The sequence below is a fragment of the Condylura cristata genome, unplaced genomic scaffold (assembly GCF_000260355.1).
Source record: "Condylura cristata isolate star-nosed mole 26May11 unplaced genomic scaffold, ConCri1.0 scaffold00035, whole genome shotgun sequence".
Taxonomy (NCBI): domain Eukaryota; kingdom Metazoa; phylum Chordata; class Mammalia; order Eulipotyphla; family Talpidae; genus Condylura; species Condylura cristata.
Window position 1 is genome coordinate 11,658,193 of NW_004567136.1, and position 17,171 is coordinate 11,675,363.

Here is a 17,171-nt window from a genome sequence, read left to right on the forward strand (position 1 = left end):
AAAAAAACACCTATAGAACATTCCGTGCAGCCACAGAAGAATATACATTATTCTCAAAACAATACTGAAGGGTATTATTGTACCCTTCAGTACAATAATAAGGGTGAAGGGTGAGATGAGTAAGTAGGGTATTAATATAATAGGTCTGACAACAAATTCAAAATGGTTAAGCTGATAAATGTGGCAGGGGTGGTCTATCTTCTATCATTGTTTTTATATATTTATATTTTTCATAACAAATTGAAGACTAGGCATAGTAACGTTAAAATATACTGCTAAAAAATATTTGACATATTAAATGAATTGGACCAAAATGGAAACTATCTTCACACTTTCTAATCACTTCAGTCTTTAAAAAAATAACATGCGGGCCCCCTCCCTGGTGGCGCAGTGGGTTAAAGCACTGCACTAAGAAGCTGAAGCCACTTCCTCATGAGTTCGATCCCCGCGTGCCCTGGAGGAGATCCACATGGCACAGCAGACCTCTCCTAACCCGCCCGCTGCTCCCCTCAGCAGTGGACTTCATCAATCTGCCTGTTCTGCTCCCCACTCTGTCTCTGGTGAATCCTCTCACCCTCTGCATCTCTGGCCTATACCCCAGTTCTGTATGAATAAATAAATAAATCTTTAAAAAAAAAAATAACATGCATGGAAACTGGGGAAAATGGTCTGGAGGCAGTAATTTAGTGGCTTTTTTGGGGGGTGGTGGGGGAAGCAGGATGATATGAATCAGACACCAGCAAGGATGGAATAAGGACTGACAAGGGACGACTTCTCAATGAATTATAAGTGAAAAAAAACAAGCTTCAGAACAGTATGTTGTATGTACCAGAATTTCAAGGGGAGTGTAGAGTAGGCCTTGTCTATAAGGATAGCCTTATCCATATCATTTTAATTTTTATGTTCTTAGTATTTCTTTTATATACACGGGTACATAAGTATGTGTAATTATGGATGCATGTATGTATTCATACATTTTTTTAAAGATTTATTTAGGCACATAGAACTGGGGTACAGGCCAGAGGTGCAGAGGTGGTGAGAGGATTCACAGAGACAGAGTGGGGAGCAGCAGGTGGGTCAGGAGAGATCCGCCACACCATGTGGATCTAACTCATGCTGAAGTGGCTTTAGCTTCTTAGTGCAGTGCTTTAATCCACTGCACCTCTAGGGAGGGCCCCATATTCATATTTTTTAATGAAAGCAAAAAGAAAGTTTAAGCCCAATTTTATTTCCAATCATTTCTTGTCTCTTAGCTAGACTTTCTTTGCAAAAATATCAACAGAGAACAGGAAGGAAACAAAGAGAGATTAAGCAACAAAGATAGTTCAGCTGAGGGAAACTGAGATTTGGAGGTGAACTCAGCCTCTTGTTCTTTCTAGAAGATATTAGTCTTTGCCCACCCGATCACCATGTAGGGATCCAATCCGTCTGAGGCCACCGCACACCCTTCCAAACAAATTCAAGGGAGAAAGTAGCCTCCACCAACCTGCGGATCTCGGCATCAGTAAATCCCTCCACAAGGTCCTTCCGCACGCTTCGGGGGCGTCCTCTGCGCTTTGGCTTCTTGTCATCATCAGAATCATCGGTCTCACTCTCAGAAGCAGAGGACCTCTGAGCCTGCCTCTTAGACTCAGTGTCAGAGTCACTGTCATTTGTCTGAGCCTGAAAAAACAAAGTTATGTTCTAGCAAGTGCCAAGTTCAAAAAGACAAAGGAATAAGACCAGCCCATCTTACACTTTTAGTACTCAAAACTTTCCATATTAGACACATTGATTTTCTATTAATAAATAAGGAGACAGATGTCATGTGATGAAGAAAGGTCTATTTGGACTAGTCACACTCCAGAGATATTATCCTAATAATAAGTGAACTGGAATAAAAGTATTTGGGTTATAGGCTTCTATTTTACTTCTTTGAGCAAGTTGCTTTACCTCTCTGGGCCTTTGTTTTCCATTTATAAAATGAGGATAATTGTACCTATAGTATAGGGTTTTCATACAGAGTAAATGAGTCATTAAGTGTAAAAGCACTTAGAACTACACCTGGCATACTTAGTACTCAATAAACAGTAGCTACTATTGGCTAATATTGTTATTATCTTGAATGAATGAATCTGAGTCTGTTATCGCCAACAAACTAGGTAATAAAACCTATTTCTCCTATTTCAATATTGCAAAAATCAAATTATACAGTGTCTATGATGGTGTCTTGTAAAGCTGTGAAATTAAGTTCTTTGTGGATAATTATATACTCTTTTTCTAACTATATCAAGAGCTATTCATAAACACTTAAAAGTGGAAAAAACTGATACTGTGAAAGTCGAAGATATTAGAACCAAATTATTTGGATAATTGGTTCTAATCTAAAAGAAACTGCAAAACTCTATAAAATTCAGAACCCGTTCAGCTATCTCCCAAAAGTCAGTTCACAAAGATCCAGTATCTGAAAGGTGTGCTGATGACTCCAGTATTGTTCCATTTTCCTCGGTGAGGTTTCCTCTAACTCTGCCCTAGAGTCTTCACTGTCAGGTGGTAATGCAAAGCTTCTGTGGTATAAATTGGGACTTTGTACCCTTTACAGCACAAGTACTCTCCCATCTCTCCTGTCACTTCATTACCTTTTTAGTGGAACTCCGAATTCGAGGCAGCATATAAATTTCCTCCAGCTCCTTCTGACGCTCCTCCTCCTCCACTTTTTTCCTTTGTTCCTCTGGAATGATCTCATCCCAGTCCTTGTGAGGACGCTCTTCCAGCTCTTCTTCATCTTCCATTGTAGCAAAGTTAGCAACCTAAAAGCAACAAACAATCCATTATTTGAATGTCATTTTCCTTCTTCCCAAACACCGACTCAATGAGTGAGTGGTTTGGGAAATACTCACCCAGTGTTCAATCTAATCAAGATGCTCTGAATAATGAACAGAACTGCTGTGGTATTAGATAGCCAGATAAACAATTTTCTACTAATCTCTCTTATCTTCCCAAAAATCAACTTACTAAGCCCTCAAATTCATCAGAAATTTTTATTGAAAAGTAAGGAAACAGAGATAACGATCTAATTGTCTTCTAAATTTACAGAAATATTCATTAAGCTATACATTTCTTAATGGGGTAGACTAATAGGAAGATTTACCTTTATTTAATTATAAAATCCTGTTCTAAAATTATAAGTTACTGTTGAATAGAACACAATGGAAACAATGTATTAACTCAAAGCAACTGCTATCATCTAACCAACCTAGCCAGTCTTTCCTTTCATTAAAAAACAGAAGCTAAAGACATGGAAGGATTTCACACACTCAAAAGAACCCTTTTTAGCCTTAAGAATAAAAGGAAGATTATAAAATGCAAAAAATTCAAACAGACCTGGATGAACACTCCAATCACTTAGTAACAAATATGTAACACCTGAAATAGCAGGTATCCCAGAAAAAAACTACATTTGGTGAATGCACAGCAACAGCGGCCTCTCCGGACAGCCCTAGAGTGGTGGTGGATGCCCTTGTCTTTTTGCCCCATCCCATCATGCCTTGAAGACTAAAATGAAGAATAGCAAGTCCTCCAATAACATCATAAGAAAAAAAATCCAGCTGACATTTTTTACTTCAAAGGCAGATTTCTCCATTTGTACTTTTGATTATATCCCTTCCAGTCTTGTCTGGGCTAAGGTATCATTAAGTTTTCCTTAGAACCTTTAATATCTTCCTAACTTCAAATTCTTTTCTCAATCCAGAAACATGATATTATCTTCCAAAATCCTTGCCTTGCTGGACGATTCCATCTTTAATCAATACCTTCACTGCACTCTTCATGAAGCTTTTTTGTTTTTTAAAGGTTTTATTTATTTTTTTCACAGAGCTAGGGTATAGGCCAAAGGTGCAGGGGTGGTGAGGGGAAGAGTGAGAAGACTCACCAGAGACAGAGTGGGGAGCAGAACAGGTGAATCTACTGAAATACACTGCTTTGGGGAGCAGCAGACATGACAGGAGAGGTCTGCTATGCCGTGTGGGTTAAATTCCTCTGGGGCTCGAACTCAGACTATCACTGTGACAGCTCTGAGACTTAATCACTAGGCCACCAAGGATGCTCCCCTCCCCTCCATAAAGTTTATTAATACTGTATATATACACAGTGTTTCCACCTCCCAGCTTCTGGTTTACTTCTGATCTCAAGATATTTTCTGTTACAGCGGATACCACTGATGACCCTGTAATCATCCTGAAAAAAAATCTCACCAACTCATGAAAAGCATCCTGTCACCTTCTTTTTTCATATCTCTGCCCTCTCTTTGTCATCCTGTTCTATTTAAGTTTCCTACAACCTGCCACACTTCCCAGAGTTCCACACTAGCTGGTCCCACTATAGTATACTCTAAACTATGACTTCGTTTCTTCTACCCAATGACCCTGGGCAGGATGGGCCACTTCAGTGGCTGACTTCAAGGGAAAAGCCAAAACTACACTCACGACATCAATGGAACTCAAAGAAGACATCACTGAAGATGTGAGTCAATTCAGGAAAAAGGCAAGTAGTGTTTCACCCACAGAAGTCCTCACAGATGTTAGTTATTATTCATGAACCACACTTGAGGACTCACTGCCTCAATTTCATACCTTGAATTGTGACAGAAGCTCATCTGTTGCACTAGTTGACACTTCATTCTCTCTGGTTTCAGCCAAGCGCAAAATTTCATCTATATCCATTTCCTAAAGGAAGAAGAGCATATAAATATAGTAAAAAGGTAACAGTGATCAGGATTTGCTGAAAATGTTTGATGCAAATAAACCAAAGGTCCTTTCTGATATTCATTTCCTTTTACAGTACTTAGGTTTGTATCTATGACATCTAACATTTCAGACTATTACACAAATGACAAGGTTAAACTTCAAAAAAATAAAATTGGAATAAAAACAAACTAAAGACAGAATAATCACAAGATTTTCTTTCTTTTCTAACCTATTTAATAAGAGCTCTGAGCTCCATAAGGAAAAAGGAAGCTAAAGTCCCTTTATTCTTTCTTTATAAAAGCCTCTAGCACAAGGCCCTCTCTGGTGGCGCAGCGGGTTAAAACACTGCACTAAGAAGCTTAAGCCACTTCCTCATGAGTTCGATCCCCACCTGTCCCAGAGGAGATCCACATGGCAAGACAGACCTCTCCTGACCCGCCCACTGCTCCCCTCAGCAGTGTACTTCATCGAAGTGCCTGTTCTACACCCCACTCTGTCCCTGGTGAATCTTCTCACCCTCCGCATCTCTGGCCTGTACCCCAGTTCTGTATGAATAAGTAAATAAATCTTTAAAAAAAAAAAAAAAAAAGCCTCTAGCACAGACTCAGAGTTTGCTTCCAAAAAAACTGACTCACGGATTATTTGTCAAAAACTTTTTCCTCATTGCTCATTACCTGAGGCTCTGACTCTTCGCCTTCAAGTTCTTTGAAGAGATCCTCTGCTCCAAATTTCAAAATAGCTGTCAGCTCTTCTTTATTAAAAGGATTTGAGCTGTAGAAGTAAAATGTAGCTGTAATCTCTTAAGAATGTCAAATAAGCTCTGTGGAGTTCTACTGTCAAATATATATCCTTCATAAAGGAACCAAATTATGGGTGAAAAATAAAAATTCTGCCCTAAGAATAATGATCTCTCAAATATTTCTCTCTTTTTTTAATCCACAGGATGAGACTGTGGTGATAAATCTAACTTAGCGGGAGACTATGTATTCAATTGTTTTCCTGTTAGTCTATTATGTGGTTAAGTAAAAGACAACTAACAACATCAGAGAAAGTTGTCTGTCCTCTAACTCAGAAAGCTATCTCTCATTCATAGAGAATCTTCAACTGCCTCATCTCTGACCCAAAAAAGAATCAAGCTCTAGCTCTCTAGTTTCCACTTTACTGGAAACTATCCGAAAGCATTCCCTCCAAAAGGGCAGGCTCCTCTGCTTTCAGCTGTGCGTCCAGCTCCAGGAAGGCCACAGAAGATGCCTAGCACTCTGGTCTGGTCCCAGTATAAACTCCCTCGGAGAAATCACCATGTTCCAAATAAAGCTAATTTAAACCTAACTATTTTCTTTCATGGTACCCTATCTTCAGTAAGAAAAATTCAATCTGCACAAAAAAGTTTTACCAATAGTAAGGAAATAGCTGCCAATTCAATCCAATGAATTCTCACTGCTGAAAAGACCAAGGCAACAAAAATGGTACCAGGACGAAACCCTTAGGGGCAGTCCAATCTGTCACTGCTGCTGCTGTGTCATATGTCACTCAGAGAGCCAAAAGCAGCGTGTTGATGTTGACAGATAAAAATAAACAAGACACTGGGAAAACAAGATGAAAATGCCATCTACTGTGGCTTGGTTTGGCTTTTTCTAGGCAATTAATGGACAACATCTGTTGTAGAGAATCCTGTAAGAAGAACGAATTGTATCAAATGTTGATGGGAAACTGGGTTGCCTCTGTCCACATCTGCCCATCTTTCCAGCACTTACTTGGACCTTCCAGAGTTGTTTTCCAGGACAGTTCGGCCAGTGGTATCCATGCGCTGAATTACCAGATGGTCCAATACCATCTTCTTTTTGGCCCGTTCTATGATTTCCTCCTCCACAGTCCCCTTTGTGACCAAGCGATAAATATTTACCTGTCAAAAAAGCAAATGTTCTGTTTATGCCTGATCACATACATACACCAAAAAACTTCCATCCAAAATCGTAACTTTCATCTAACCATGACAGGAAATCAAAGGCTGTATTACCACAAATGACTAGAAGCCATATCCATTCAAATGTAGTTTAATTAAGTGCAATGATTCTATTTTCTATAGCAAGTTACATCTTTAAATCAAACTGCCTGCAAAGATAATAATATTATGAAAGAATAAACAATTTCAGTGATGGAATTCAGTTTCACCAGAATGAACCTTTGGCAGAGCATGAAACTTACCTAACACTAATGCAAGCTTTAAGATTCAAATATGAAGGAATCAGTGTGTTCTTTTCCAATGTGCCTCAAAGCTAACATTGGCCATGTACATTAAAAAATAGACCACTTTGATCAATGTCAGAATATTTAACTTTTCCATACTAAATTGAGGGGAAAGTTCAGTTCTAAGTCTATCCCTTATATATTTTCTGGGGGTAAATGCACAGAAGTCACTGGTGATGTACTTTTCAAATAGCAAAAGAGAAAGTTCTCATTTTTCAGGCTCATTTGGGCCCTGAAAGATATGTTCTCTGTAACAGTCAACAAACAGACAGCTACCTTTGGGGGAAAGGAAAGCAAAACAGGGAAAAAAGCATTTTCAAACATCCCAAACAGGCTGAATAACTCCCTTTTCCCTAAGCCAATCCAGAAGCTTCTCCCACTGACCTGCTTCTTCTGGCCAATTCTATGGGCTCGGGCTTGTGCCTGCAAGTCGTTCTGGGGGTTCCAGTCGGAGTCAAAGATGACAACAGTGTCTGCTGAAGCCAAATTGATTCCCAGGCCACCAGCCCTTGTGGAGAGCAGGAAGCAGAAGTCCTGTACATAATGCAATATACTACTTTATGCAGTGGCCTTCTCAGAAAAGTTCACAGTCCAATAAGCCCTTATACCTGGAAGCCCTTAAACCTGCAGGTGTGAAGAAAAGTGAGATATGATGGACAAACTTTATGGAGGCTAAAAGCATGTCAGGGTCTTGATGGCAGAGTGAGTTTTTATTTGATTGAAAGGAAGGAGTCATTGTGGTAAACTAAGGAGTAAAGTAGAATCTACTAGGCAACTGGAGCAAAAGAATCAGTTTCCTACCCTGGCTATCACGAGTACAGAAGGAGTTAAAAACCAAACCAACTTAATGATCAAGGTTATCAAGCCAGCAAGTTGCCTAGACTTAGGTGGCCAGGTATTCAGTATAAACATTAGAACAGTATGATGCTAGGCTAGTAATTAATACACACTAGCAGACCCGGGGCAGAACTGCTGAGAGTTACGGGGCCTCACTCTCCTCTGATCAAGAAGAAAACCGGAGCAGAGTGGCTGAGATGCCAGCTATGTGAAAGATCCCAGCATGCCAGTTCCAGCTTGCATAATGGTGGTCACAGAGACTGGGCCTCCTGAGACACTTGCCTGCAGCTAAGCACTCAGAAAAGCAGGATTAGGGGAGAGAATTAACTACATGAACTAGAAAAAAAGGATGCCAAACAGTCAAAGTCAGGGAATTTAATCATGTATGCCAAAGCCCAACACCTTTCTGACATAGAAGTGTCACTCAAAATCTGGGGGCTTTGAGTTCCATTTTGATGAATGGGTATGTTTAGTAAATATACATAGATGGAATAAAAAGGTCTAATAGCCCATTCTAATAGCCATAATCGTTAGCATTATGCCACAGAAATACAAATGGAAGTCACTGCCCCACAAGAACTATAAACTATTCCAATAAAGAAGTGGTCACCAGTTAAGTGGAGGCACCTACTCTGTTCCATGGTGAAAAAACCAAGTGATACCACATTCGAAAGAAAGACTTCAAGTAAATAGTGGACATTTTAAACAAGGTATCTAAAGCTTAAATAAAATTTGGGATCTGAATGATTATATAAACCATTCCAATGTCAGTCTTTATCAAAGATAATGTGAATTATAAGATATTATTGGTGTCTATCATCAGATTGATCAAATTATGACTATGTATAATATGTATACAAATTATGAAAATGTTGCTAAGGGTGAGGTAAAATAGAAATATACAGAATATAAAATGGGGGAAGTGATTAGCATAATGTATGAAATTTCTGTTGTAAAGACTCATACTCTTTAAAGAATTACTTCTCTATTGTAAGATTTTTATTTTATTTATTTTGTGTAGAAGAACTGGGTTGTAGGCCAGAGGTACACGGTGGGGAATAGATGGGGGTATACCAGAGACAAAGGGTAGCAGAATAGGCAGATCTACTGAAATACACTGCTGAGGGGAGCAGTGGGTAAGATAGGAGAGGTCTGCTTTGTTCTATGGGTCAGCTCCCTGGAGGTCATCGAGCTGGGCCTTCATGGTGGTAGCGATGAGACTTAACCCCTAGCTCACCAGGGAGGCCCCAGTTTCAAAGACTCATACTCTTTTTAAGTAGACTTCTAGCAATAAACTAGTTACATAAATAGTGGTATGGCATAAGAAAATATTAAAAATCCATTTTTTTTAATCTTTAATGATATGGGAAAAGTGCTTAAAGTATAATTTTGAATGAAAAGTGATGACAAACAATATGTAGCAGGATCCAAATGGGGTAAACATAAAGAAATGAACAGTTCCATCCAGTAAGAATGGAAATAAACCCAAATAACATGAATAGCAAGTTGTCTCTAGGATGGGAATTTTGTATAATTTTTTCCCCTTGTATTGTTCGTCTTCCAAATGTCTTAAATGTATATTTAATTCATATAACATCTCCACACTGATAAATATGATTTTTAATTTTAAAAAATCATATTTACAGAAATACAATCTGCATCTATACGTATATGTGTGTGTGTAAACACACACATGACCATATTGCAAAGGATTGAGTGCTATTTAAAATAAAGAGGTAACACTGGCTTATTTTCTGAGAAAGGGCAATATGAAACATTCAATTCAAACTATTTTTAAAGTGAGAGCAGGCAACACAAAAACCAATCCAACAAAAATTACCTAATAAAATTCGCTACCATTTTTTTGAGTCTTGCTATGCACTGAGTGCTCAGTGCTGTATCTGACCCTCACAGAGTATTACAGAGCAGGTAAATGGAATCACCAAGATTTCACAGTGGAGGAAGTAGGTAGGAGGAAAAGGAGGGATTGAAATTAGAAGATATCAGCAATTCAACTCCTCCTCTCTTCTCCTTAACTACACAGAGTCTGATTCTAATAATGAAGTATCCCAAGCTCCTCAAAGAGAAACAAATTTTAGGCTAAAGAGAAGCCAGAATACTATACTTTTTCTAAGACTATATATAAGCAATGCTGGAGGCAGATGATTCTAGAGAAATGGGCACAGGCAGTGATGTTTACAAAGCTTTTCAGAAAGCAAGAATTTAATATGTCTTATCTACATAAAATAGCGGCCCAGGTTTCCGAACATCTTTGGTTCTGCTTGGGCTCTCTCCACTGCTACTGAGTTACCTATACTAAGCCTCCTTCTTCCCCTTTCTCTCAAATCCCAAGGCATTTGACAGTCTAATGTGTCCAAAATACAGTGCTACCACAATTTATAACTGGTCCAAATAGCTCTTCTATATCGTGTCTTCAAAACAAAGTACTTTGTAATGCCCAATCCAAGCTGGACACTTACTGGTTAACAAATGCAGTTGTTGGCCAAAGAAAGGCCACTGCCACACAATACCAGCTCCAACAAATCTGAGGGATGTGGCCAATGGACATTTTAAGCCTCAGTCACAAAGAATCCTGGTGTCATGCACAAAGCTTATTGGCCTTCGCCAGCCTCTTTGTTGCTACTGCCCCGGGCCCGTAAACTTGATCTTTGGACACCCTAGGGGACAGTCAGAGCTACAAGCTTCCATCCAGTCCATAGGAGAGAGCAAGCGAGCACTTGTGTGCTTTGGAGGAGTGGGAAACAACAAAATGAAGAAAGCCTTGTAGGGCCATGATTCCTTAGTCCCTTCTGGACAGAAAAGCGTTGCACTGTGAAACGCTTCTGAAACAGAATACATGAAGCTTGACAGGCTTCCCCTTAAGCTTTCTCCCGGCTCCCCAAACAACAAAGCCATGCACGGTATACCTCAGACCCATCTGCGTTGAAGTGGTCCAGCGCCTGCTTCCGTATTTCTCCCTTGATGGAACCATCCAGACGCTGTAAAAATAAACAAGAAAATGATAAGGGAGGAAGATCAACTACACTCAGAATAGAACACCAGACTTGCAACCTTCATCACTTCAATACCCACTGAGTAAAAATAACCAGAATGTGATGGCAAAGTGATGTCAGGAACTGTGCTGTAAGCAGCACACCATGCCAGACCCAAGCTCTCCAGTTACAAGCTCAAGGTCAGAAGTTTCTGATTCCAAGGCTATCCAAAGATCAGAATGGCCACCAGGACATGTAAGGAGAAAGAAAGCCTATGCTATACTCAGAGGCTTTGTTTCTGTATCTGTAGGAACAGGAGAGGTTAAGAAACAGCATCACCAGTCAGCTAATAATTACCTTCTGCAGAAAGATGCTTCGTAGCTAATGTGTCTAAGAACATCATGATTATTAGTGCTACATAAACCAAAAAATTACTTACACAATTTTATTTGGAGAACATTTTGCTATAACACTGAAAATGTTAAAATTAAATTGATCATATGTCACAGCCGTTCCAAAAATTATACTCTGAAATCAGAGCAAAGTCTTCAAAGTGCATTTTCAACAGTTGCTGGCATTTACTAGTAAACAGAATTCTTTTGTATGTGTTAGTAAGACAACGCGTCCTAGAGAAACCATGAAACATGTAAAATAAATACCAAAAACTTATTATGTGTATGCTGCACAAAAAGTTTTTCTCTATTATTATTTTCACATTTCTCCTCCTCACTATCATCCCTTGAGATATACATAAATACCTCACTTTAAAAGACACAACTGACCCAAGATGATGTCAGCTGGCCAGGGATCAACGACTGGATGTGGCAGTGTATAGAAGGACCTAGACCTCCCTGCTCAAGTTGTGCCCCTGGACCCAGTATCACCTCAACACATGTCTAAAGTCCCATCCTTTCTGACTACCAAGTCTGCCAAAGCCTTCAACCAAACACCTGCTTAAACAGCATGCTCACAACCAAAGAACTCAAATACCTTCCTTTTAATATTCCCATTAACAGGAGACATTAGGCATGAGAGATATGAATGGACTCCTGCCCACTTACTCCCTAGAGAGCAAAGTAATTGTTTTGCTAGTATCAAATGATTAGTTAGAACTGAAAAGCACACAGGAATCAGACAACTCTTTTTGCAATGTGCTACATTTGTATCTAGCTCAGACTATATTGTAAGGCAGAATACTGAAACACCACACAAGCTATTAACATTATGACAACACTTTATTGGATATTCTGAAAGACAATCTGTCAGTTATTAATAAAGCTTGGCTTTCCTGGGAAATAGTGACTGACTTCAAGTTTCTTCAAGGTCAGCAAAACAACATGAGTTGGTAGAACAGTCCATCCATTCAAAGATAAAGAAAAAATTTTTTAATTCTCTTAAAAATCAAGGCACTATAAAAATATTACACTAAAATCAGGTAAATGACACTCATGTCTATGAACAGATCAAAAATAAAATTCTCATAGTCTAATACCCAGAAAGACATTACTGGACTAAAGAACTTCTTTTTTCCCCCAAAGGAAACAACTAGATGATGAAGAAAATCTACAGTAACTTAATTCCTGCAAAGACAGACCAGCAAGGAAATACAGCAGGTCCTCAAATAGTGCTGCCCTCAAGACTTACATTTTTAAAAATCAGCTAATATTGAGGTAAATGAGGTTATTCTGTTTTCAGTTTTCATTATATGTCATTTTGCTTAGAGCCAGAGATGCTAGGAACCTACTAGTGATGTTAAATGAGAACTTAAGGTCCAGTGATAAGCTATGCTGCCACCCTCACAGCCAGCGTCGACTCATAGCCAACATGGACTTCTTCCTCTTTGTGTGTCTGTTCAGTAGTCACCTGTCCTTAGTATTTTTTGTAGAATTTAGGCTTCTAAAATCATGTTCATACTTCCTTCCTCTGTTTTACCACAGACCTGGAATATGAGATACTCTCTAGCATTTTACTTGTCCAATTTTCCTTTCACTAATGCTCATCATTGCCCAACTTCTCCAAAACAATCATCTTTACATGACCATTCTCATTATAAGGCAGGCTAGGGGTATGAGGTTTAAAAAAAAAATCTTAACCTCAATTTGTTTCAAGCAAGGAAAGGCTTCTTCATCACTTTAGAATAATTTAGCAAAAGCAAGTATGCAACCCAATAAATGTGAGTGAGAGAAGCAAAGAGAGAGTGAGTTAGGGTGAAGGACCCAAATTACTAAATGCTCTTACCTGGAAAGGATAGTGCTTAATAGTCAGGTACTCAGCAAGGATATCCAACATTCTCACCATCTGGGAGAAAATAAGGACTCTGTTCCCTCTTTCTCGAAGTCTTGTCAACAGTTTATCTAACAGAATCAGCTTCCCACTGCTCTTGATCAGGGACTAAAGGTTGAAAAGACAGTATAGTCATCATGTTCCAAATCTTACCTCTATCCTCAAGTACTAAGTTGTTTTTTTTTTTTTAATTTTTATTGATGTAACACTGGTTTATACATGTTTCAACTTTGTAAATCACCATCTGGTTTAGATAAAACTAACTAAACAGAGCCTAGAAATCTGATTATACAGTTAAGACTGCCAGACGAAGAGGGTAGGAAGAGAAGGGAAGAGGGGCACTGTGGTAGAGGATTATGACCGCTTTGGAAATGGATGAGATATAACAATATATTTTTGAAGAGGTGTGCACCTATTTCCATATATCATATACAGTATTATTAATCAACATTAACTCACTAATACAAGAATAAATAAGAAAAAAAGTCAGAATCTGTTTATACTACATTATGTTTTCCACCAAAAAGTCTAGTTGGCCCCTTTTCCCCAAAATCTACTTTCTCCCTCCCCTTCTAAAGGTTTGTTTTTGTTTTGCTTGTTTTCCCTTCCACATATGTGAAACCATATGGCATTTTAAGTTCAAATTTTTAAAACCATCTTTAGGACTGTCTTCTGCGATCTGGTTGAAATGCACTTTACATGGCACCTGCGACCCTGACACTATACTTTCCAGATTTTTCCTACTTATTTCATTTTCTTCACCTGTATTTCAAACTTCTTTTAATGCTCCCTGAAGAATCATCAGGGAGGAAAAGGAGCATTTCTGACAAAGATCATCTCCAGAAACAAAACTTTTGAGAGGGTAAACAATGTTGCCACGCACCAGAAGACTCTCTTGTCCATTCTCCCTCTCATTTTCCTCAGGGGGTTTGATCAGGTAGCAGTGGTTGCAGCATTTCTTCAGTTCCATCACAATATTCAAGAAACCAGATGTGCTGCCTCTCGTTCCTTTCGCAAGAGCCTTATAATTCCTAGTCAGAATCCATCTGCAAATTAAGATGACAAAGATATTAGAGTCAAAGACACTGAGGTTTGTGGATACAAGAAGATTAGAAGAGAACAGATAATGGAGGGGAAGAGGAGGAAAGAAACATTAAAAAGGAAAAAAATTTACTTTGCACCTCCAGCCACCTAAAGCAGAACCTCTCACATCTCCAGTCAAATCAGAATGTTAGTCATTCGAATGGGTGTTTCAACCTCACTGAATAGAGGAAGGAATATTAAAAGGAAAAAGACCACAAAATTTACAAGCACACACACACACACGAACGAAGGATTATAGCTAACACTTTCTGTTACAGCATAAAAGTGAAAATAAGTCATAAAAAAAAATAGATGTTTAAATAAAGTATACCATAAGACAGAAGCTAATGTATCATCCAAATTGTTAAGTGTGTTATACTACACAAAGTTCACATTAAATGTGCTGCATGTCTAATTTGGAAAGAACGGAGGGGAAACACACACATATCCACACATTTCGTTTATTAGCTTTAAGCACAAATCACCAAATATTAAAAGGACCTTTTTCTGAGTAGTGGGATTTCTTTACACTTTTGGCAATCAGACTTATAAGAATCTATCTTAAAGATGATGTAGAGGGATTTTCACTGCAGCACAAATTGTACAAGCAAAGTGTTTAAAACACTGAGAATAGCCATTACTAGACTGAATGAAGGAAGGAAGGAAGGAAGGAAGGACATTGGTGGGACAGCACATAACAAGAGAGGCAAATGTCTATCAACTGCTACAGTTTTCTTTAGCGTGTCTTTAAGTGAAAAAGCCAAGTAGGAGAGAATACACAATATACTACAACTTGTAGCAAAAATGGAGGCAATTAAAATATTAAAATATATTTGCTCATATTTTTACATTAAAAATAAAGAAAATAGGGCCTCCCTGGTGGTACAATGGTTAACTCTCAGCACTATGAAGCTATCAACAGCTACTGGAGCAGCAAGTTCAATCCCTAACAGGGAGCTAAACAACATGTACAGCAGGACTATGCTGTCTCGCCTACGCTCCCCTCAGCAGTGTATTTCAGTCACTCTACCTGTTCTGATCCCCACTTTGTCTCCTACATTCTGGCCTACACCCCAGGTCTTGTATGCATAAATAAATAAATCTTTGAAAAGGAATATGAATACTGAAATTGTTTTAAATAATAATATTATCAAGGACAGAGACAATGAGATAGCAGCTAGATTTCTTTTGTCTATAGCAGGCTTTATAGTTCTGACTTTCGAACTACTGTAAATACTGTACATAAGCATACAACAGCATTAGAAAAGTAAAATAAAAAATAAAAAAACTTTTATATCAACTCTACCACCACACAAGCCTTAGAAAAAAGTGAAGTGATAAAAAAAAAAAGGTGAAATGAGTTTTTAAACATTTTAGAAACAGCTTTAAAAACAAACCTCCAAATTTTGTCCAGTGAAATTGACGACTAAGGGCCCACCCTGGTGGCACAAGTTAAAGCTCAGCACTAGAAAGCTAGACGCAACTGCTTCAGCACGAGTTTCAGCCCCAGCCAGGCAGGTGACCCACATGGCGCGGCAGACCTCTCCTGACCTGCCCGCTCCTCCCCTTCGCCATGTACTTTGTCCATCTGTCTGTTCTGCTCCCCACTCTGTTTCTGGTGAATCCTCTCACTGCAACTGTACCTCTGGCCTGTACCCCAGATCTGTATGCATAAATTTTTTTTTATTTGACCGAATACTGTCCTCTGCAGCAGCAATGAGTACTCTAATGTCCAGTTTATGGCCTCCAAATACCACTTTCCAATAAGGTAGCAAGGAGAGCTAATTAGAGATGTGCTTAGTCTAGTGCTGAGGCAGGATACATACAAGGCAAATCTGAAAATTTATTCTGGGAAGCAAGAAGTTAACAACTATTGCTAGGATTATGTCAAAAGGACTCAGAACCAGCTTGAGTAAGCTTCCATTGACTAAAAATGAGGCCTTTGGATCTTGAGTATATATAATAATACAGAATTAATACAACAAACTTAAAAACAAAAACGTTCCTCAATTAATTCATAATCATGCCAAAGTAAACCTCATTATCTTCAACATTTTTGAAGAGACAAAAATTACAAGAAATCAAATCTTTATTCTGTTTGTCTTATATGAATTCAGTTTCTCATCTGATACAGAGAAATTTCTTTTTAGGGAAGTGTTGCAGTCAATAAACAATAAAGTAACTAAACAAATTTAAGTATCATTTTGTAATCGCTAGTTAATTAATATAAGCACAGCTTCTCAGCACTTGCTAATGTTACATAATAAATGCTAATATCTCCTGTGAAAGAATATACCTTTGCAACCTACAAAACTGAACTGAGTCTGGTCAAGCCTCTACATTTCTCTATGAATGCACAGAGTTTGGAAGAAAATGTTAAATTATGTCATGAAGTTGGAATCAGCAAAATTCAGATTGTCAGGAAAATCTATAGAATATACATTTAGTTTCCTTACCTAAAAAATTGACAAAGAAAAAAATGGACTAAAAATAAACTTAAGATATATATCAGCCAATCATAATGTAGGAATTTACCTTGAGCCCAGAGCAAACAAGCACACGTATACATGAAGACATTGCACAATGTGTATATGTACATAGCAACCAAAAAAGCAGACATCAATTGGACATTATAAAACTATTAAGGAATTCTAGAGTCACTTAAAGCATGACAGTAGTAATGAAATGTGTTTAACAACAATAAAACTTAAGAGTCCTTCCTTTTCAAAAATACAACTGAGATATTTTGGTATATACCTGGAATGTTTCAAACTACCTGGGATAGGGGTAGAGATGCAAAAGGTAAAATGTGCCATGAGTAGTTAATTATTGAAGCTAAAGTATGTGAGTAAATGAATAAAAACAGAATAGTACTATTCTATTTTTGTACATATTTGAGTTTTCCCATAATAAAAATTTTAATTAAAAAAAATCAGGTCAGATAGCAGTTTTGAAAATTAAAACCTTGTTTTCATTTAGTTATATTAAGAGCAAGCTGAGAATA

At 38.2% G+C, this 17,171-nt stretch overlaps 1 protein-coding gene across 2 annotated transcripts in view; it reads right to left on the bottom strand.

Moving 5' to 3' along the window:
- CHD2 (chromodomain helicase DNA binding protein 2) overlaps positions 1-17,171 on the bottom strand; it is a 94,340-nt gene that overhangs the window by 31,542 nt on the left and 45,627 nt on the right. For both annotated transcript variants that reach the window (XM_004693099.2, XM_012732736.1), the window contains 9 exons: positions 13,968-14,130; positions 13,040-13,192; positions 10,736-10,807; positions 7,356-7,505; positions 6,479-6,627; positions 5,399-5,495; positions 4,611-4,703; positions 2,619-2,789; positions 1,487-1,662 (listed from right to left, as the gene is read on the bottom strand). In XM_004693099.2, coding sequence (XP_004693156.1) covers positions 1,487-1,662; positions 2,619-2,789; positions 4,611-4,703; positions 5,399-5,495; positions 6,479-6,627; positions 7,356-7,505; positions 10,736-10,807; positions 13,040-13,192; positions 13,968-14,130 — 1,224 coding nt within the window. The remainder of the gene's footprint in view (positions 1-1,486; positions 1,663-2,618; positions 2,790-4,610; positions 4,704-5,398; positions 5,496-6,478; positions 6,628-7,355; positions 7,506-10,735; positions 10,808-13,039; positions 13,193-13,967; positions 14,131-17,171) is intronic.